The 19,335-nt window shown below is 40.2% G+C and overlaps 1 protein-coding gene across 3 annotated transcripts in view; it reads left to right on the forward strand.

Annotated features, from left to right (window-relative positions):
* Window positions 1-19,335, forward strand: part of CADM2 (cell adhesion molecule 2) — a 1,292,583-nt gene that overhangs the window by 1,050,365 nt on the left and 222,883 nt on the right. For all 3 annotated transcript variants that reach the window (XM_083171927.1, XM_083171928.1, XM_083171929.1), the window contains 3 exons: window positions 6,756-6,908; window positions 11,640-11,777; window positions 16,035-16,205. In XM_083171927.1, coding sequence (XP_083028053.1) covers window positions 6,756-6,908; window positions 11,640-11,777; window positions 16,035-16,205 — 462 coding nt within the window. The remainder of the gene's footprint in view (window positions 1-6,755; window positions 6,909-11,639; window positions 11,778-16,034; window positions 16,206-19,335) is intronic.

Below are 19,335 nucleotides of genomic sequence, written 5' to 3' on the forward strand. Positions count from 1 at the left end.
AAGGGCTTTGACCTGGCATTGCTCTTGTGGCCCAATTTACAGAAGAGAATATCAGCGTACAAAATACTGGAATTATTCTTTTAATGAAGCGACTTGAGGCCGCACGTTTTAGGGAGCAGCAAAATGTAGGGAATTCTCTTCAAAAGGCCAATTCTCCTACCCAAGTCAAAATCACAGTTTATTTTCATTACCAAAAAGCTAATAATGCTTATCAGTGATAATATTTGCATCTTAAAATTCATATGATATATAGAAACGTTTATGATTCAGATGTGTCCAGATCTAGGGCCACGTATACAGTATCAACAATAATTGTGGCTAAATCCACAAAACACCTCTTTTCGGGGGTTAGCCGCAAATATTAAGTATCCCCCAAATGTACCAAAGGGGGACCGCAGCAGAAATATCCGATCCCTGCTGCGATCCCCTCTGCATCGTTGCTGGACACCTTTCTATGGGAGATACGAAGCTGCCCGATGTATCAACATTGGGAAGCCCGGCTTGGCATTCATGGGCTATCGCCATTCTGAGATGGCAATAGCCCATTGTAGCCTATGGGCTACAGGATCGCACTGCTGCTGGGGCAGTGCAGTCAGCAGGGTCGGCAGGGGGTCAACGCTAACCATATACAGTATGCACACACTCCCAGGTGCAGCATGGAGACTTCATATATATATTTATTACAGGGTGAACATTGGCTTGCATTGGGCCCTAAAGTGACCACAATGTTGACGTGGTCTGAATATACAGATTCAGGATCTCGACACTATTTTACCCAAACTATGACCTATCCCTAACCACAGCCTAACCCTATCCCTACTGCTTATTTACTGTATTTATAATACAGACATGCATCATTTTAAAAATATCATGTTTGTGAATATCAACATCCTACATATGACATAATAGTATGTCGATATTCTGAACATTTCAACACTATAATGTCAACATTCTTAATGGTAACTACTGTACATACCAAAAATAGAAACAGTAAAACAAATTGATCCCGACAGAGGTCTAGAGTGACCCTAACCCCCTGTTTCCCCCACCCCTCCCCCTGCAGCCTGACCATAATCCTCTTGCTAGTGGCTAACCTAACTTCTGTAACCCTCCTAAATCTACCTCCCCCTCTGCAGCCTAACTATAAGTCCCTCCCACTAGCACCTAAACCTAACCCCCTCCTCTTCCCTGGCCGCTCACTAGCTCTTCCCACATACTTACTGACCAGGATACCGACTGTTGGTATTCCATAGTCGCCACTCTGAACCTTGTTGAAGTTCCGGTGCTGGTGTTTGGATGCTGATGTCAGTATATTGAATACCATTATCCTGACTGCATCCCCTATAAAGTATAGTTTTATTAAAGGTAGACATGAAACACGATTATAGTAGTCCTAGAAATCGGGACTATGGAAAACCCGGACAAGACCCCGAACCGGACATCAAAATCTACAGTCCGGAGCTTGTACTAGTGTCTGGTCTGGGGGGTGTCTTGTCCGGGGGGATGCTTCTGATAGCTTTCATCAGGAACATGGGGAAGGGGAGATTACAGCCTCCTGTGTGGTCCGGACCCTTCCGGTTTTTGCTAAATGCCCGGACCATACAGGGAGGCTTTATTCTCCCCCTTCTCCTCTCCCTGGTGACAGCTTTCAGGTGAAGCCCCCCCCCCGGACAGGACACCCCCAGGATGGGACACCCCCAGACACTACAAGCTCCGGACTGCAGATTTTGATGTCCAGTCCGCTGTCCGGGGTCTTGGCCGGGTCCAGTTTCTACCCATACCCCTAGAAATCACATCTAGTTATTATGGAATTTAGTGTGATTATTATAATGCTCTCTTATAATGTTTCATATGCTTGAGAATCATATGGGCAGCAATAGAGTGCCTGTAAGTCCTATACCGATGATTGCTATGGAGATTAGAAGAACACCTTATGCAGTTACCGCTAGCATTTGTGTAACGTAACCTCTCGTCTTGTCCACATTACTGTGAATTGCATGTCCGCGAGATACAGCATACAAACGGTCAGACCGTGTTATTATTACATTACTCAACAGATCATAGTACTTATCTTTCAATAGTGACAAATATCATACTGTTAAAATCCATTAAACAAAAAGCATTATTATGGATGAGGACTGAAGTGCCATGCTGTGTAGCATTTCCATTCGGTTTGGAGAGCTGCTGTTCTTTATTGCTCAAAATACAGTTTTCAGTTACCTGCTTTGTTGTAGAGGGGAAAAAATTACACCTCAAAACACAGTGTTAAATCTAAATTGTACTTGTATTTCTTGCTCGCTTTCTTGTCTCGTTGCTACAGTCATCAACTATTATAGCTTAAGATTATGAAACAAAGAAAACGAAGGGCATCAACACAAGGCGCTCAATACAAACATCTGCGTACTGAGCCATGGAAGTAAATTCCATAATATTCAGTTCTTTACATATTTAAATGTTATTGCTCTGTGATATTTGCCTCTGAATGCCTCTGATATCAGGAGAATTGGGAAGACAATAGGAGCTCTAATAATTAGGTGCGCTATTTGACAGTTTTTTTTTCAACATTAAATCTTTATTTCAAATTTTCATAGTGTTTTAAAGCTAACTGCATAGAGTAAAGCTGAAGGTTATTTTATTGTATAATTTATCTGTTAAGGGAAATAATTGAAGCAAAAATAAACAGAGCTGTATCATGTGTCACTAATATATTACAGTTTTAATCATTTTTGATTGTTTCTTTTTACTTATTCCTTAAGCTTGCTAAATGCATTTTTATTCTTGTTATGAGTTTTTTTTTTAGACTAAAGATAACACTTTACAGTATAGGGCTCAACTACAAGCATATTTATCACACAAGCTTACTACGTCCATGCACGTCATCTGTCCATTAACGTGACAACACCCAGTGTACTCATGGGAATGCCCATATCCTAATGGTCCACCCCCGCCCACTGGCCGCAAGGTTGGGTGCGTGCACCCGACGAACATACTGTATGCCACGGCCACACGCACCAGTAGCATGCACATGCGCAGAAATGAACATTTGCAAAAATAAAACATCAGCCCTGTGCAAACGCACGTGGCCATGCAAAAGGACCTGCATAAGGTCCTTGTACGCTATGAGGGAAAATGACTAAGATGGGAGTTCTATTTTACATGGGATGTTGCTATGGGCCGCTGAGCGATCTAGTCTCCAAACCTTCAAGTGTTATCTGAAAATTCACCATTTCAGGTAAGCTTATCAAATTCCAGAACCATCCACATAACTTCATAAACTGTTTCTATCCAATTATCCTATTACAGTTATTATTCACTTTCCCATCCTGACCTCTGGTCAACATACTGCAATAGTTTACACCTATCCTTGTGTATCAATGCCTATTTGCCTAATGTTTGTAAGTCTGTGAGCAGGGCCCTTCTACCTCTATGACTGGCTGCATCTACCCTTTTTTTTTTTTACTATTTCCAATTGTAACATGCAATTGGATATGTTGTGCTGGTAATAATTGTTGTTTTTCCCATTTAATTCTCCATTTGAAGGGGCCTAAGGCAATTCGCTTTGCCATGAATTGTAATACATGTTATATGTGGTTACTATTTATCTGTGAACGTTCTATGTACTAGATATGCATTAACAAACAAGTTCAGTCTGCAATGCATGTGAGATGTTTTCATTGTGTTCAAGCAACACATACTCCATCTGGGTTTAATCCTTTGTATATAGTGGTTGACCACATGTGACTATTTACAGTGCATTTCCCACTGAGAAAATGGCTGTGTATGAAGTGTTCTGAAATGGAGTGTAGGTGTATTTACAATGTAAAGCATCAAATTGCAACTGAGTTTCAACGGTTGTAAGAACGTAAATGTGTGGATTCCTATTTTTCAATACCATTATAAAACACTAAGCAAAATGCATAAAACCATTGACTGTTTGTAAATATCATACCATACAAATACTTAAAAAGTTTGGCATTCTTGTGGTGTGTACACACGGGGGCGATATGCCGCACTATGCGAGTCCCATCGCACGGCATGCTAGAGTGGCACAATTTAGACTATATAGTGCAGATCTGCACTATATAGTCTTGCCTGCCCTCTCTATCTGGCTGCCGATTTGCGCTCACACGGGAGCGCGTATCGGCAGCGCATCGGGTTTGCAAGCCCTAAAAAAGCATGCGATATGGCTTCCGATGTTCACTATATCGGCAACATCGGAAGCCATATCTTACCGTCTGTACACACTATTAGGAAAACATTGTTTTAGTTTCCTCCTGCTAATGTGCTCACATTTAACTTGGGAGTGTCCACTAATTGCATATCAGGGGTATAGCCTAATGCCGTTAGAGGACAATACAACAGAGATTGACCAAGTCAGGCAATAAAGAAACTTAAGGCCCCTATACACTACAGTGATTTGGGATGATTTCACCTGTTCCCGACGGATCGGCCCGAGAAATCAAACAAAAATCAGATGCCTTTGCTGTTCCCTTGGGTCCAATACGTAGTCCCGTGTGCATCGTGATCTGAGTCAGGGGTCACACCTGCATTCAGGATCCCAAAACCTCGGACCCTCCTCTCAACAGTGGGAATAGGGGTCGCATGAGATACATCACATGTGAAAGGACCTGCTTCCCGGGAGGGTCCCAGGCGGCTCAGGGGGGTGGGCTGGCCATACACTGCTGCAATACATTGCAGTAGTATATGGCCACCTTTAAACATAGGCCAAGAGTTATCAAAGCTTGGCAAGAGACAAAAGTGGAGAGAGACCAAGTACTAACCAATCAGCTTCTGTCATGTGTTAGACTATGGGGTTAATTTATATAACAGTGAAGAGAATGGAGCAGACCAGTGGAGAAGTTCTCCAGAGCAACCAATCAGCTTTGAGGTAGCATTTATGAAATGCATTCTACAAAATGATAGGCAGAAGCTAATTGGTTGTTATAGACAACTTCTCCACTAGTCAACGTCTCCAGTCCTTTCACTTCTTGATAAATCAATCCAATCATTCAATAGCTTCTTAATTCCTATGACAAATGTACTGTAGTTATATGATATTGCATAAGTTTCCTTGGACTACAGTAGGTCCCATCTGCAAAGTCAATGATTACCTTTAAATAAAACAGGTCACTTATCATCCTGAAAGACATTTGTTGTTGCCAATTATCGTCATTGCCAATCCGTTTGTATCTTGCAAATAAAACAAAGCATGGGTCTTATCACTGTATCCTATATTTGCTCCTTTACGTAAAATAAAAGCCTCTGACTTCTACAATTTGGAATTGTTTAAAGGTATTTTAATTCATTCAATTATTCATTCATTCTTTTTATTCCAAATGCCCGCTTTTTTTCTCTCTAGCAGGGCTATAAATTCAGTTGCTCCCAATGAGAGATGTGAATGCAGAAAATTAGAACAAGTGAACTGTACACTAATTATGTTTATTACTGGTCTACTTTATGTTGTAGATTTGATTTCAGACTTTGATTCAAGTATGTTATTCCTATTAATGTCAATGAATTTCTGTTAAGCATGAATGGCTTTGGTGCTTTAGGGATGTTGTAGGTAATTCCCCGGTGCTCCATGCATTGATGATTGAGGTCTCTTTCTTAATAAGATGTTGGATAGTAAACGTTTCGAGAAATTACCTTTTTACATGCATTGCAGATAAGCCGTTGACTCATAACTCCCAATCATTTAATCCGCGTTATGGAAAAGTGATACAATTATTCCAGTGGTTGGAATTATATCCTACTATTTCTTGTCAATAACGATCAAAGGAAATTATGGAGTCTATGTTTATTTGATAAGATATATAAATATAAACACATTTTCGAACATTGGATCATGATAGACCGTCAAACAATTCTGAATGAATATATTCAATTATTGTATTTATTGGTTAAACAATATACACAGACATCATATATCATTATCAAGGCAGTGGATGGATTTTTTTTTCTTTTTTATATCTACAAATATGAAGCCAGTTAGAAATGGGAACTAGAGCTCTCTATTATTTAACCTGTTGCTATTACAGGTATAAAACGTAGGACCTTATTGTGATTGACTCGCCGTGCTGGCCACCCCCCCCCCCCCCCCCCTCACGCCTGCGAATGGATAATTTACTATCGAATGATTTCTCCAGCACTCGCTGTTCAGAGACACCTATATGATGTCTCTAAACTGCGGCCGCCCTGTGCGAGAAAAGGGCGGGCAGCTGACATCCGCTGACTTCAGCTGCCCGCCCCCTTCACCTGCTTCACGGCCTCATTAGCATGAGAACACCCAGCATTCTCATGGGAACGCCTATGAAAAGCTGGGCGTTCCCATATGCTAATGGAGCTGGCCAGAGCCCCCTGCCCGTCACCCCCCGCCCGCTGTGAAGGGTGCGTGCACCCGGTGAACAGAATGTTCACCATGGGTGCAAACACCCTGCGTCTGCACATGCGCAGAAATGCGTCTGTGCATGGGCAGACGCACACCATCGGTCCTCCGTGCGAACGCATAAGGTCCTAAATGTACATCTGCGCAGTATTTCCATAATATCTTTATGTGACATCTACCATGTTGGCTGTTTTCTTAGTACAGTCTTCTTTTGCTGTCATGTTGCTAAGTTTTTGGGTGGGGTTATAGCAATGTCTTCTATTAGTTTATTAGTCTATTATAAAATATGTTAAAACAAATGAAGCCTGCAATTTTTTGTGACCATATCATTCAAAAAGGAAAGTATTTCATATCCTGGTATCTCTTTCAGCCCTTAGGGACAACAGGATTGAACTAGTACGAGCATCTTGGCACGAACTGGTTATCAGCATTAGTGAAGTCTCGCTGTCAGATGAAGGACAGTACACCTGCTCACTATTCACTATGCCTGTGAAAACATCCAAGGCTTTCCTAACGGTTCTTGGTGAGTACAATGACCTCTAACCACTAGACACCTTCATAGAATGCATACTATAATCAATGACACAAATTCCCAAGTAAACATTGATATTATTATTGCTGCATGCGTTCAGGTTTGATACTTCTGGCCCCTAGGGCCAGATGTACTTAGCTGGACAAGTGATAACATTGAGAGTGAAAAAAAGCCAGCCACGGGGACGGTCTGGCGAGAGCCGGGCAAGGAAGAGAGTGGCTCCATCTGTATGTACAGAAATGTGATAACTACTATACTGGGTCTCAAACAAGAAATCTATGCGTCATGCAGAAAACACTATCATATTAAATGGGTCTGGGTCACTGGGACGACAATAACATGGTCGACAGGCAATAGGCCAACCACTATTGGTCAACAGATGCAAAGGTTGACATATCTTAGGTTAACATGGTCAAAAGATTGACACAAGCAATAGGTTGACACTAAAAATGTTGACTTGAGTTTTTGGTGCCATTGTCAACATATGTCAACATGGTAATTGTATAAGTGTACCGCGTAAGTGCTTTGGGCACGATGCCTCGCTATGCTTGGCACACTATTATAATCTAACTCTGTGTCCACTTAAATTATAAAGTATGAAAAATTTTATTAATTGTTTTAAAAGTGAAAAACTCTAGTCGAACTTTTTCATGTCAACTTTTTTCAATTTGACCTATTGCTTGTGTCAACCTTTTGTCCATGTCGACCTAAGGTGTGTTGACCCATTGTGTTAACTTATGGCCTGTCAACCTATTGACTGTCGACACTCATTACTGTTGACCTGCAGACTGGATCCATTTTAAACTATGATTAATAGTCACAGACTGTCTGGGACAAGCCAAGTCCACCACTGGTTTGTAAAGGAAACTCTTAGTGGATAATTTCCCTCAACTCCAAATTAAGAGTCTGTGTTGTTATTATTATTATTATTATTATTATTATTATTATTTTTTTATGAAAACCTAAAAAACTTGTAAGAGCTATAGGGGGTTATTCTGATTCACCCAGAAAGGCACAATCACTCTCTAATGGACAAAACCATATACACTGCAGGTGGGGCTGATGTAACATGTGCAGAGAGAGTTAGATTTGGGTGGGGGTGTACTTCAAACTGATATCTAAATTGCAGTGTAAGAATAAAGTAGCCAATATTTTCCCTGCACAGAAACAATAAAACACCCAAATCTAAAGGTGGCCATACACAAGCAGATTTATCTGCAGATCTGTAAAGGAGAGTTTGATACAGCGCTTGGGTTTTTCTGAATTTATTACAATGTTAAAACATGATTAACAATACATTTCATATGAGAATTCTCAAAAATAGTAAAAAATGAAAAAACTGGTATAAAATGTTTTAAAAAAAGTTTTTGCTGCTAGCATTCAATGTTGGAGCCAAATGGGTGTTGAGTGTCCTGAATCAGCACCAGGGTATATAGTTACCATACGTTATGGATGATTATGTTGGAAACGAATATTCAAAATCCCGGAGATTTCCCAGTGATGGATTCCTGTACCTCTCACAGTGGAGGTGGTGGTGTAGCAGTCCTTAAGGTACGGCTGGTACCAGATGGAAATGGCTGCGGGTTCCAGGAGATTCAAAGTAGAACTGGTCCGGGTATGGTGTCCTCTGCAATTGTAACGGGTAGCTGTATTGGAGCTAGGTGGCTGACCAAAAGAATGGTGGAGCAAGGGTATGGGCTCAACGCGTTTCAACGCTGAAACGCGTTGAGCCCATACCCTTGCTCCAGCATTCTTTTGGTCAGCCACCTAGCTCCAATACAGCTACCCGTTACAATTGCAGAGGACACCATACCCGGACCAGTTCTACTTTGAATCTCCTGGAACCCGCAGCCATTTCCATCTGGTACCAGCCGTACCTTAAGGACTGCTACACCACCACCTCCACTGTGAGAGGTACAGGAATCCATCACTGGGAAATCTCCGGGATTTTGAATATTCGTTTCCAACATAATCATCCATCACGTATGGTAACTATATACCCTGGTGCTGATTCAGGACACTCAACACCCATTTGGCTCCAACATTGAATGCTAGCAGCAAAAACTTTTTTTAAAACATTTTATACCAGTTTTTTCATTTTTTACTATTTTTGAGAATTCTCATATGAAATGTATTGTTAATCATGTTTTAACATTGTAATAAATTCAGAAAAACCCAAGCGCTGTATCAAACTCTCCTTTACGTACTTGTATATTTTTGGGAGCCTTACACCCTCCCGATACAGCAGCTATAGTCACATTGGTGGTTACCCTCTTCTTCTTGACTTATCTGCAGATCTGTCTGGTTGGAACAAAAACATGGTTATGGATGAGAGCAAATGACAGTTGACCATTTGCTTGGAAATGCTGTAAAACTGACAAACTGTCACTCATCCATAACCATGTTTTTGTTCCAACCAGCCAGATCTGAAGATAAATCTTACTAGTGTATGGGCACCTTAACTCTCTCTGCACATGTCACATCTTCCCCACCTGCAGCGCATATGGTATTGTCTATTAGAGAGTGATTATGTCTTTCCGAGTGAATCAGAATAACCCCCATACTGTAACTTGCCAACCTATGTTGAAAACACCAAAAAATGCACAACTAGAGATGGAATGGAAGGGCTCTAAATCTATTCTCTAAATCTACTCTCTAAGGAGTTGGCAGCTGGAAAGTGACCACAATTGGTCTGAATTATTTAAATGAGATAACAGTCTGGAAAGGGAGTGGAATTTATCTTCCTTATCATCGAATGGATTGTATTCCCCTACTCTGCAGCCCCAAACATTCGATCTAATATATTGAGAAATATATTCTCACCTCAAGGAATATTTGCATATAAAACCAATAAATGTACTTAAAGCAATTAATTAATTAGTTAATTATGCAACAACTGTGATACATGCAGATAATCATGCACATGCTTGCTTGAAATGATTGTACTTGTGTTAATTACCTCAATAGAATAGTGCAGTTGAGTGCAGTATGCTTATTCTGCCCTGCTCATTCCGATAAGCCATTACGTCACATGACCATCCAATGTCACTTGTGCAGAAAATACAGGTTGAATCTTTCATATCTGAAATGTTTGTTACCTGAAGTTTTTGGGATATTTTTGTATATTTTATAATATTTGCGTAATCTAATGAGATGTGTGTGGGATAGGACTCATGTCTGGGCACAAACTACATTTATGTTTCTAATACACCTTGTACACATAACCCGAATGTCATTTTCTGCAATATTTTAATGATTTTGTGTATGAAACAAAGTTTGTGTACAAGGAACCATCAAAAAGCATTTGAGTCTTGCTTAAAATTTTTGGGATTTTCGATATCAGATTTTCAGATATGAGAGACTCAACATGTATTTGTACAGTATTAATTGACAGTTGTTGCTTCAACATTTAAAAACTATTGTATAAAGGTCAATAAACATAACATTCTTTATTGTTAATACTAATATACTAAACATTTGTCATTAATATATGCCTAAATCTATATTCTATTTAGATTTAACGGTTATTTCATAATGTCACTTCTATAAACAGAAAATGTGCATCTGCATTGAATATTACAAAAACAATTTGGTTTACAAATGATAGAATTTTATTAAAAAAAATATAAATGCTTTATATACAGTATTATTTATATTTTTGTTGAAGCATTGAGGATATTTCTATTTCTACTTTCTTTTTGTGTCAGAATTATTTTCTAGTATCTTTTTGATTCCATTTGTGCGCAAGGGACAATATTTTGGCTACAGCCTAGCTTAAACCTTTCAACTATATATTTTTAAACGCGCGGTGGTCGTAAAACTCTAAAATTAAGAAAAGTTTTACAACGGCTCCATATTTTTTTTTCCGCCTCTGTGTTTCTTTGGATCCTGTTATTTCGCCCGCCTGCTATTAGTTTTTGTTGTTTTATTGGGGGCACTTCACCATTTATACCTTATTCCCTAACTGATCTCTCCTTCGGTTTTCCTTGGAGGGTTTCAGTGACAGTATAAAGGAAAGAGATTAATTGAGAAAGTCGCAAAATAACACTTAAATTCAACACTTTATGAGATTCATTGAATGTCGGCCACTGAATCAGATGAAATTGCTATAGTTTATTGCAAACACGCCTATGTTTCTAAACTGTTATACAATTTTTAAGATTGATTTTTTTTTTCGGTTCGAGAACGTCACTTATTTTAGAATACAGTGCTCCTTCACTTAATAAGACTAATGCTGGAAGCCAGTCATATTAAAGTTAATCCAGCAAGTGAATTGGTTCTGTGCGTAGCATGTGAAAGCTGGATTTTTTTTTAAGCCCCACTGGGACTATTTTACAAAAAATCTTTACGCATTTGCCATTAAGGACAAAAACTACCCATTCTCAGCACAGTATTTCAGGATAATAACTTCCTCGGCTTAATGCTTTTCCATGGAGACCTATCTTTGGATCCAAAGTATGAATGTCTGGATAAATCCTCCGTAGGAACTGATGGTTAGGAATAATACAAGCAAACTAAAGTTTTCATATACAATCTGCACATTATCAAAGTGATTTCTTTCTTACTCCCCCCCGCTATTTATTTAATACATTTGTGTGCTATTATTATTTATTTTTTAACAGTTTCTTATATAGCGAATACATATTCTGCAACGCTTTACAGAGAATATTTTTTGAACATTCACATCAGTTAAATTAAATATGAATGTACTTATTGTTTTAGGTGTTCCTGAAAAGCCACACATTACTGGATTTACATCTCCCGTCATGGAAGGAGAAATTATTCAGCTGACCTGTAAAACATCTGGTAGCAAACCAGCCGCTGATATTAGATGGTTTAAAGGTGACCAGGAAATCACAGGTAAGAAGCAATTGAACTCAATTTCAAAGTTGTCATTTTGAGAACCTTTTCATATATAATACAAATTATATAAATGGGTGACTTTTTTGGAATTTTGACAACAAAAGACTAATCTTTGCTGAAGTGTACTTCCATGTGCTCATCTGCCCCAGATTTAATCGACAAGCATATACAGTATACAGTTTGCATCAGTGTTAAAAGCCACAATCTTGTCATTCTTTATTGGAGTGAAATTAGGTAAAATCCCTACTGGCAGACTTACTTGGAAACGTCTTGGAGACTGAGACATTTCATGCTCCAGGAGTGTAGACCTGAATCTCACACATTGCATTATTGTGCCCTAATAAGGCATGGTAGATCCAGGGCTATGTTTAGACAACTCACACCATATTGTCCGCCTGAAACACCTTCCACCCAGATGTCGTCCTCCATCTCTCAGAGACGACACGTTAAAGTTATAAAGTGTAGGTAAAATTAAGTTGTTAATATGGAGAGTATTCTGAAAGCAGAGACTGATCCCATCTATATAGACTACCTAACAGCAGGGCTATTTTTGTGCAGGCTCCAGCAGGAACTGTGGCCCTTATTCTAGTTCACTCTTTCTGACAAAATATTTCTTAGATGGACAAAACCATGTGCACTGCAGGTGAGGCAGGTGTTACTTGTGCAGAGATAATTAGATTTGGGTGGGGTTTTACACATGCCTCACCTGCAGTGCAAATGGTTTTGTCATCTAAGAAATATTTTGTCAGAAAGAGTGAACTAGAATAAGGGCCACAGTTCCTGCTGGAGCCTTCACAAAAATAGCCCTGCCTAACAGTATATAACAGCTTGTAAGCACAGTGGTAACTTAAGTCTACTCTAGGTGTTGGTTACTAACCATGGTAGTTGTCTTCTAATGTCTGCTTTAAGTTGAGGGTTAAGATGATCCAAGCTTTGATTCTCACTGTCCGCCGCTTGTAAGGCCTGTGTGGGAGCAGAAGCTAACAGTCAGTAATATACATTTGATTTTTGGCATTCACAACAAAGTGTAGACTTCACTTAACGAGCTTGGGCAGACTAAGGAGAAGCCACCGGGGTTCACTAATATTTGTTGTTAAAACAAAAACATTTATGAATGATCATGAGGTTTATTTTTCACAAAAGAAAGATCCACAAAGGTGCTACAGTATGTCACAGGTCTGGCTATAGTAAGCTTGTTTTACCTAGATTACTATATGCTATATGCAGAGCTCATGTTCGTGTTTCCTCAAAGAGCCACTCTTAGGGCCTTATTCTGGTTGGTGCGGCCGGGCCGTACGCGTACGTTCCGGGGTTTTTTATGATCTGCGCATGCGTACAATCGGCAATGCGCAGGCGCGAACACCCCACAACGCTTACGGACGGGTCTCTCCGTGCGAAAAAACCTGTACGCGAGAGTACAGGCATTGGGGGCGGCATAGGGGCGTGTTGAGGGGAGCGGCCGAAATAATGAGGGGAAATGGGTGTAAATATGGGTGTACACGGGGGTGTGCACCAAAAATGAACGGTGCTACTACCGCACGATCGCCTAAAGCACCGTTCATTTCGGACACAAAACAGGCGGCCGCCAACCGCCACCTCAGACCACCCCTACAGATACCGCATGCCAGCGTGCGCCTGGGTTTGCTAATTTACGCTGATTACTACTCAAACACATACACCTGAATGTAATAAGCAATGCTGCAGTCTATTAAGTCAAAACCATGATTTCACTACCTGCAAGCCACACACAGCACTCAAACACATTGGAAGCTTATCTTTCTATACTTCTCTACATTTAAAGGTTTGTTTAATTTAAGGTACGAATCTTTTTAAGACCTGCTTATATATGCTAAGGTAGGTATTTGTTAAACAGTTATACACATTCACTACATGCTTTCATAGACTTTACACAGTAGCACACTCAATCTACACAAGTCGACATGTGTCAACGTGTTCACTCTAATACAAACATAGGTTTTGTATTTATGATACAATAACATAAACTACATCTAACACCTACAAAGGATGTTTCAGCAATGTTTTAAGCCCATGCCCACTATTTTGCACACAATCCTCAATTGAGTTAATAGAAAACAATAATTGAATAACAATTAGAATAATTAATTATTTGTCAGAATTGTAGTTGAAAGGCAAGATTTGCAGGTCCATATATGTGAAGGGTATGCCAGCGTACACGGACGTACGCTCACTCTCACGAGCGGTGACATAAGCTGAGTTTTCTATTGAAAACAATAGGGACCCGTCCGTGCAAGCTGGCGTACGCTCAGATAGCCGCAAGAAGTCGGTGGGAAGACGGACGAGAGACGTCCGTAAACGGTGGCGTACGCTCTGTTGTACGCCAGTTGTCGGAGTGTAAGGGCTGGGCCGTCCGTGTACGTTGGCGTACGCTCAATTGTACACCACTCCCCTTCGACGTTGTTTCTGGCCGTACGTATGCGGCTGATTTGTGGGTGGACTTAACCCCAACGGCCGCGTACGGATAGCGTACGTTAATATGGAACGTACGCACGTTTGGCCGCACTGATCAGAATAACCTCCATATTGTCTCTGTTTGCAATTTCGGTACAGACTTTGTCATGTGTGATAATATTCTTACAGTACAATTACAAAGTCCACTGTGGGAAGGTGGGTATACTATAGTTGTCATTTAACTGCTCGGAGTAAATTTACTAAGACGGGAGTTATATTGGAGGGATGATACAACAAGCAATCAATCAGGTTCTATCTATTATCTTCTAAAAGGTGCTAAATAGATAAGAAGTAGTATCTGATTGGTTGCTATGGGCAATATCCCATCTTCACTAGAACTCCCGTCTTAGTAAATTTACCCTTTAGGAAGAGCAAAAGAGGACAAATGGAACCATTGCCTTAACCGTTTAAGTGCCAACATCTCCGTGAGAGATGCACAAAAAAAGATTATATTTTATATATAAGGTAAACATTACAGGTCATTATGATGAATAATGAGAAAGGTTTGCTTGACCATTTTCGCACCAATTTTTTTTAAAATTCCCTCATAGGGTAAGACAACCAATCAGATTCAAATGATCATTTATAAAGTACATTCTATAAATATTAGCTGGAATCTTATTGGTTGCTATGTGCAACACTTGCACCTGTACTTTTTAGAAGGTATGGTACTACATACACTCACATGCCCCCGCTGCAGGAGAAATCATTTGGTGGTCTCCAACCATCGAATGACTTCACTGGCCTTCGCAAATAAATGCCATTTGCAAAGGGGATCTGCACATGCACATAAAATACCATGCACATGTGCACTCATCCAGCCTTTGGAACAGGGCCGAATTTGCCCTGTTCTGAGGGGATGAGAATCACCCCCTATAAGCCAGATAGAGTGTATGAATATTAATCATAACCCAGAGACACTGTATGGAACAATCATTTTTTTTCTTTGTACCTTACACAACTCCACTTATAGAATAGTCTATGGCAGTGGTTCCCAAACTATGAATTATTTCACCCTACAGTATCAGAATGTTCTTTATGGCACCCCTAGTCCAAAAGTTTCTTATTTAGAAATTTAGTGAAAAAAGTATTAAATTAAGCAAATTGTGTTAATATGTCATCTTTAGGGTCCGTTATGTGGTGAGAGACATTATGTGTTTGTCCACATTTGTTGTTTTTGGGAGCCACTAGCACTGGTTTTGCCTAATACATTTACCATAAATAATTTGAATTGATCCTGGACCACCAAGCCAGGGCACCTTTACAAGTTCCCTGAGGCACCCCAGGGTGCCACGGCACACAGTCTGGGAACCACTGGTCTATGGATAGAGTGCTTTGAAGTAGTCCTTTCACACTTGGAGATGCGTGGAAGGTGGTAGGTGGGGGTTAAATCCAGTACTGTGCCTGTTTCTGGACGTAATGCAAGATCCTAGTTTTAAAAAATGTATCCCAGCACCCACTCAGCATGATCTTTGCTGCCCATTAAACCAGCAACGTCTGTTTAAAACATAGTGTAAGAATAATATACTGTATAAATAATATTGTTGTTTTACCTTAGACTCAACTTTTTGTGTGATTTCATAAGTTCTATATAGTAAATGAAACTTTGAATGAGCTTCAGTAAAAGCTCAATGACTTTGTCACTTACAGTACTGTACTTAGCAGGAAAAGCACCGTTAGAGATGAAAGGCTTGTCTTCCATACTGTTATATTCAACCTTTCAATGAACCTGTGTGTTTTGTTTTGTTCCTTTTTTTTGTATAGGCGTGCAAAAATTACAAGAGAGAGATAGCAACGGAAAGACATTCACAGTCATTAGCGTTCTGGATTTCCGAGGGGACCGCAAAGATGATGGAGCAGTTATCCGGTGCAGGGTTGACCATGAATCCTTAAATTCCACACCTCAGATAGCGATGCAAGTCTTAGAAATTCACTGTAAGTACAGACATACAATGAAATAATAATTATAAGAAAGACTGGCTGCAATACAACTGCTATTTTGTCTGACATTATTAGTTTTTTCTATTATGACTTCTATGGATTTTTTGCCTCATTTGTGCTATGCGATACCTGATTCATACAGTACTTTACTTACCGTTAGCGCCCATTGTTTGAGAGATCGGGAACAGGGCAGCGAGGAGAATGAAAGGAAGCCCTGACATTCAGCTTGATTAGCCACTTTGTTACACAAGATGAGAGAGACTTGAATTACCTCTGTTAAGGTTTTTTCGGCCATGTCCTTACATGCAGGGTCTACGGTGCTGTCATAGTTCCGAAGCTGGAAGATTCATGAAACACATTTTTTTTTTAGATTAAAGAACTAAGCTGGAATTTCTATTTCACTGTTTCATGTCTAAAGGTCTAATGGGGGTGTCCAGACTTGAAAAATCCTTCAGTTGTCACTCTCTTCATTGTAATTCCTTAGCGGGAGTTCTTCCACTACCCCCAAATTCCCACTGCTAGTGGATGTCAGCTTGCCACTGACAGCTAACCAAAGAGAAGGAAAGCAGAGATGGGAGCAAGAGTCAAATTTCAAGGGGGAGATGCATCAATGGGTACAGGTGGAGATGTTGGTTAGGGCTATAGATGATATTCTACATTTTATTTTATAGAACAAACTTGAAAAATGATTGCTAGAAGCTGATTGGTTGCTATAGATAATTTCACCATTTGTGCTCTTTAGAAGGTTTGCTACATCTGGCCCATAGCCAGTTTGCATGAACTATTGGTGACTTCTGATTAAAAAAGCCACAGCTCAATCAGTTCCCTTTACTGACAGATGGAGAATATTTCAAATACAGTAACAATGAGATCAAGCATTTGTCAACCACCTCATTCATTGCCAACCAAACCTCCACTTGTTCTCTTTAAACAGTTAAGTCTAATGTTTTATTTATTTCACCCTTACAATCAATAAAATAAAGACATGGAAGCAATAAAGACTCATACTCGAAATAAGGACTTAGGCAACGATATAGAATTGGAAATATATAGGCAAAAGCCCAATTTATTAAATCAAATAATTAATTAAATTAATTGTAATTAAGTCAAGGTGGTGAAAAGAGCAGAGCTCCTCAGTTACGGCCCCCAATAGTAATTTCTATTTCAAAACGGGAAGTGTTGGGTAGAAACCATTCCCCCTTAACTGGCAGAGTGCTAGTACCTCCATAAGATGTTGACCTGCTCCTCCCTTAAGGTATTGACAGACTTACCTTTCTCAAAGGGGAAATGCTAGTCAAAACTGGTTGTGCTATAAATTGAGTTGCCGAGGAGCCCTGTTCTCCGCCTGCTGTGGGCTATCTTGCTGGAATGTTTAGCATCTCCACCACACATTCCAACCACGTTAATCAAATTAACCAAAAGATATTTCTTCCAGGGCGGGTGGGTGCAATCAAAAACAGCAGCCAAGAGGAGGCGATCACCTCAGGCTGACACCTATATACCAAGGCTAAAACCCTCCTCCCTGACACCTTCTCATTGGCTGGCCTAAACTGATTTAAATAAAATAAAGCCAATGAAACAACACTAATAAACTAACTCCTAACTTCTAGAACAGGGGTCCTCAAACTATTTCGCACTGGGACCCCATCAGACAATAAAAATAATTACGGGAACCCCAGCAAGTTACTGCAGAAGGTCATCACATCACATGTGTAGTCAGCAGGCAGCACATACATGGCAGCACTGTGGAGGCACAGAGTGATGGGAGGAGTCCTTGAATCACTGACTGAGAGTAGAAAAGTCATCAGCCTGATGGTCAGCAACAGGGAGTCGCGACCCCATGCTGAGAAGGTCGGGACCCACTTTGAGGTCAGGACCCACAGTTTGAGAACTGCTGTTCTAGAAGGTTCCCATAAAAAAACAAGGTGCTTATATTCTCTCAGGCTTATGCAAGCCCTTGAGTATTTTTGATACATTTCCCCCAGTGGTTTCACAATACCGATTTGAACCTCAATGGGAAAAATCCCAAGTATGTTTATTTTTGTATGCCAGAAATCCGATCCCATTTTCAATTCAGTTAGAGACTTTGCCTTCCAGCAAATAGGAGATATAGCAACGTACCCACCCCTTTTGCTTCACTGGCAAAAGTAATCAGAGTAATAAGAGAGACATTCTGTATTGCTTTGGATACTCCACTCTACAGCCCCCATCCTCCTCACCATGGTCATTTAAAAAAAAAAAATAAGCAAGGTTATCCTAACACACATTCTTGCAAAATAAAAAGCATATCTTGTAAGTTCTTCTAGTTGTGGACTTACTGTATTTCTAGATATACAATTTAATGATGCACTGATGTCTGATGCAGAATGATATTCAGGCTAAACTGGTACCTAGGGGCAAATGAAGTCATTTAAGAGGTTGGAGGTTTTCAGGTTAGAGTTAGAAACTTAGTTGTGATGCTTTGGTTGTGTCCCTTATCTATCAATATGCACTTTAAAATATGTATGCACTACACATTACATAAAATGGCAGTTGTAAAAAATTCATGGAAACATGAAAATCTCTGCCAGCTTTTCCCTCACATATCCCTTTGTCCCCAACTTTTTTTTTACTACATTTACCCTTGCTTACCAACTTTTCCTCACATAGCTCGGCCCATCAGCTTTTTTCTCACATGTCCCTCTGTCCCCAGGTTTTACCTCACTTGTCCATCTCTGCCCAACATTTCCATCCATTGTCTGTGGCATTGTTTCTTGCCCTCGGCACTCCCTCTCTTTCCCATTATCATATGTATTATACAGTATTTCTAGTCAGCCCCCCAACACAGTCAAATCACACTCTCTCCCATCTCTGGACCTTATTGGATGTGAACTGATTATGAACTGACCGCAAGATGTACCTGCAGTTCCTTCTCAAAGCCACCCGAGAAACTCTTCTTATCCCCCCAGCCAGGAGCCAGATTTAGCTCACTAATCAGGGTCAGCTGCAAATATTTGGGGTGCTTAAGCATCCATGGATCTGTAGTCTATGACAGGACTTAGAGTGGCCCTGGAGAGGTGGTGGAGCTAATTTTCTTCTGCCCCTCTTCCCTCCCCCCATTAGGCAGAACCAGGGCCAGTGGTAA

The sequence above is a fragment of the Crinia signifera genome, chromosome 2 (assembly GCF_055691185.1).
Source record: "Crinia signifera chromosome 2, ASM5569118v1, whole genome shotgun sequence".
Taxonomy (NCBI): domain Eukaryota; kingdom Metazoa; phylum Chordata; class Amphibia; order Anura; family Myobatrachidae; genus Crinia; species Crinia signifera.